Raw genomic sequence first — 3,161 nt, 5'->3', positions numbered from 1 at the left:
CTAAAACAGAGATGAAAGTGGTTGGTAAAACTAAAAGAATGCATGTAAAGTGCTTAGTACAACCCAGCCAATACAATATGAGCTTAATTTCTGCGAATTATGACAAGCTGGTCAGAAGCAGGATTCTGGGTCTGATGTTAGAATAACATGAAATCGGTGTTCCAACCATTTTACTGTACATATTTGTGTCTAATCTTAGAAGCAAAATGCTGATTTTCCTCCAGTTTTGCAAATACATATATATATTTTTTTTACCAGCAATAATATCCAAGGAACAGGTGCCTGACACTATTTTGTTGCCGATATGCGGCCTTCTCTAAATGATGGGGATAGGTTGTTTCAATCATCTTATGAGTAATTTTTGAAATTTTCATTATAATCTTGACTGAAATTGAGTGCAAATCATTTCTAACAAAAACTCAATGAAATCATTTTAATTTTCTTGAGCTTCAAATGGTAAAGGAATTTTTGCCTTGACGAATACCTCCAGGACTCTCCTTGACTCTGCCTTAGGGAAAGTGGCTGCTTGTGAGTGACAGAAAGGCAGGGATTTGCTGCTCCTGGGGTTCAGCCTGTGTGTGCTCTTGGCAGGGATGGGGAACTAGGTTTATGGAACACGCTGGGGTTCGTCTGTCCCTGCAGCCTCAGCAAAGACCCAGGCAGCCTTCCAAAAGCAGTTTCTTCACGACACATGCAGCAGAAGGAAGTTTCCACTTCCCTTAAGCAAATAATGCTCACCTTATTAACATTAAATCTGTTTTGAGATAAACTCGGCCTTTAATTGCCAGTGCCTGCAGTTAATTTTGATTTTTGATTGGCAATGCTGGCTAGAAGAAAACGGTGTAGGATGTGACATGCCGAATTTGAAGAAATGTGACTCTTTTAACCCCAAGAGCACTCTCTCTTCCACAACCCAGACTTAATCTCGTCTCCAGTTGCTGCTGTCCCGGAGTGTAAGTTTTTGAGGGAGACCAGCAGACCCTTGGCTTTTCATCTGCCCCTGAAGAGTAAGTTCTTTGAGAGCAAAGAGGTGGGGACCTGGAGGATCTGTCATCAAGGGTTATTATGGGTGGGACCCAGAGACGGCTGTGAAGGGAGGGAGTGGTCCGCGGGTGGGCTCTGTAGAGCAGACAAAATGTGGGGCCCCTGGCCCTGGAAGTTCAACTTGTCTCTTCCTGAGTGAGGAGACAGGCATCCATACGTACGCTTCTCTGGGGGACACGCAGAGGACAGAAAAGCGACCACGATAAGAGTGGACAGAGGAGCAGGCGAGGCATGTCCTCCGCGGACCAGTGCCCTGCCCTGGCTCCGGAAGAGCGCGACCGCCGAGGCGGGGCCCCAGCGCGGGTAAGATCCCGGATTCGCGCTCCGCCCGCAGGCAGGTGGGATGGCCTCTCAGTCCCGCGGAATCAGGGTCAGCCCCTCCCGCCGCGTCCCCTCCTCCGCCCGGTGCCACCTCTCTTCACGCCGTCGGTGAGCTCCGGCTGCTCAGTCTGGAGTTCAGCGCGTCGCAGCCCGTCCCCAGGGGCACCGGAATTGCCCAGCACCCAGCACCCTCTCAGGGTCATGGGCAGGGTTTCCTTCAGCGTTCGATTGGGCTCCGTCCGGAGACCCAGCTGTCCTTGCCAGGGGCGATGCTACCTCTCCTGCAGAGCCGGTTCCCCGCACGCCGCGCTCCACGCACCTAGCGGACTTGGCTGCGCGCTGGCGCGGGGACAGGCTGCAGATGGGGCGGTCGGAGCCTGTCCCCCGGGGAGCCCCGGCTTCCTCTTCGCGCCAGCCACGCGGGCGCCCCGCAGCTGGAAGGACCGCGCAGCAGCCCTGCCTGCCCCAGACGTAAGCCTCCTTTCCCGATTGCGCGCACTTTGGTCTCGGTCCCTCCTACAGCCAGGACTGGTGCCCGGTTCCCCGGTGACCAGCTGATGGCTGGCGATCGCTCCGTCCTAGATTTAGCTTCCCTCTTGCAGAGCGCTGGGAACTCCCAGGTCACCTGCGCGCAAACTTTCTCCCCGGGGGGTACCTGCCCAGGCACACGGGCGCCAGCCGCCGGGGTCGCCGCTTCTGAGCTGCTAGGATTTGGCGGGCTCGGATCCACTCCTAGGAAGGGACAGCATTGCCCCTCGTTCAGGAAGGGAAAGGAAAAGAAGGGCAGCACAGTCAGTCCCGATGGCCTGACCCCAGGAACCGCCTCTAATTTGGGACCGCCCTTCTCCATCCGTGTCAGTAGGGCCCCAGAATCCTCTCGCCACCGCGGGGGGCCTGGCTGCGCCGAGACGGGGACGGGTGACCGCTCGGTGCGGGCAGAGGCCGGGGCAGGGAGAGGGTGGCTAGATCGTGGCGTGCTCAGTAGCCCGCTGGGACTCAGTTCCCGGCTCCCTCGGCGAGCGCCCCGCGCTCGACGCCACCCGCTCCAGACCAGTAGGTGGCAGTGTCGGCGCTTTCTGCGGAGCTTCCCGTTCGCGGGACCGAGCCCCGGGCGCCCCGAGCCGCGCGGAGCCGGGAAGCCGCGGGCAGGCGCGGGAAGCGCCGGGCAGCTCCTGAGGAGGAGCTCCCTCCCGCCCGAGACTTCTGCGAAGGATGCGCTGCAGACGCTGACTCCCGTACGAGACTTCGACTTCTGCGTGCACCTTTGTGGTTTGTGGTTTTTAAGTTTTAAATTTAAAGCGGTTTCCTGATGGAGGCAAAACTCTGCAAAGGGACATCAGACCACTGCCAGAAAGGGACTGAGTGGGGTCAGGACTTGCTGGTGACTGTCGCGAAGGACACGTTTCAGCAGACAGTTTTGAAATTAAAGAGGCTAGAAAACTTTGATTTTGGTATAACCCTGAGAGAATGAGGAGAAACAATGCATTTTTTTAAATAATTTGTTTTACAAAACCACTTTCTGTCGTAGTCACAACGCAGCGTTCGCCACCTTGCTTCTGTTATTATAGTAGATGCCTCACGGTTTGTCGTGTGAGACTGTGCTAAAACTGTCCCCAAAGCCAGGTCCCACGCTTGAGAGACTAGAGACGTCTGCGCAGACCAACAGGAGTGCTGGCTGAGCCGTCCGGTTTTCCATAGAATATTTCCCACGACACCAGGAATTTCATTAGGATGAACTATTTTTAGTTATTTGGGTGTGAAACCACATAGACTTCAAAATCTCAAGATGCTCAATA

At 55.0% G+C, this 3,161-nt stretch overlaps 1 protein-coding gene across 2 annotated transcripts in view; it reads left to right on the top strand.

Moving 5' to 3' along the window:
- Positions 1–1,566: 1,566 nt before the first annotated feature.
- The window catches only part of CORIN (corin, serine peptidase), a 257,752-nt gene continuing 256,157 nt past the window's right edge, over positions 1,567–3,161 (top strand). For both annotated transcript variants that reach the window (XM_012808096.2, XM_012808095.2), the window contains exon 1: positions 1,567–1,836. In XM_012808096.2, coding sequence (XP_012663550.1) covers positions 1,567–1,836 — 270 coding nt within the window. The remainder of the gene's footprint in view (positions 1,837–3,161) is intronic.

This window comes from Otolemur garnettii, unplaced genomic scaffold, assembly GCF_000181295.1.
Source record: "Otolemur garnettii isolate 467f Iridium unplaced genomic scaffold, OtoGar3 scaffold00083, whole genome shotgun sequence".
Lineage (NCBI taxonomy): Eukaryota > Metazoa > Chordata > Mammalia > Primates > Galagidae > Otolemur > Otolemur garnettii.
This window is presented reverse-complemented; position numbering and strand designations above follow the sequence as displayed.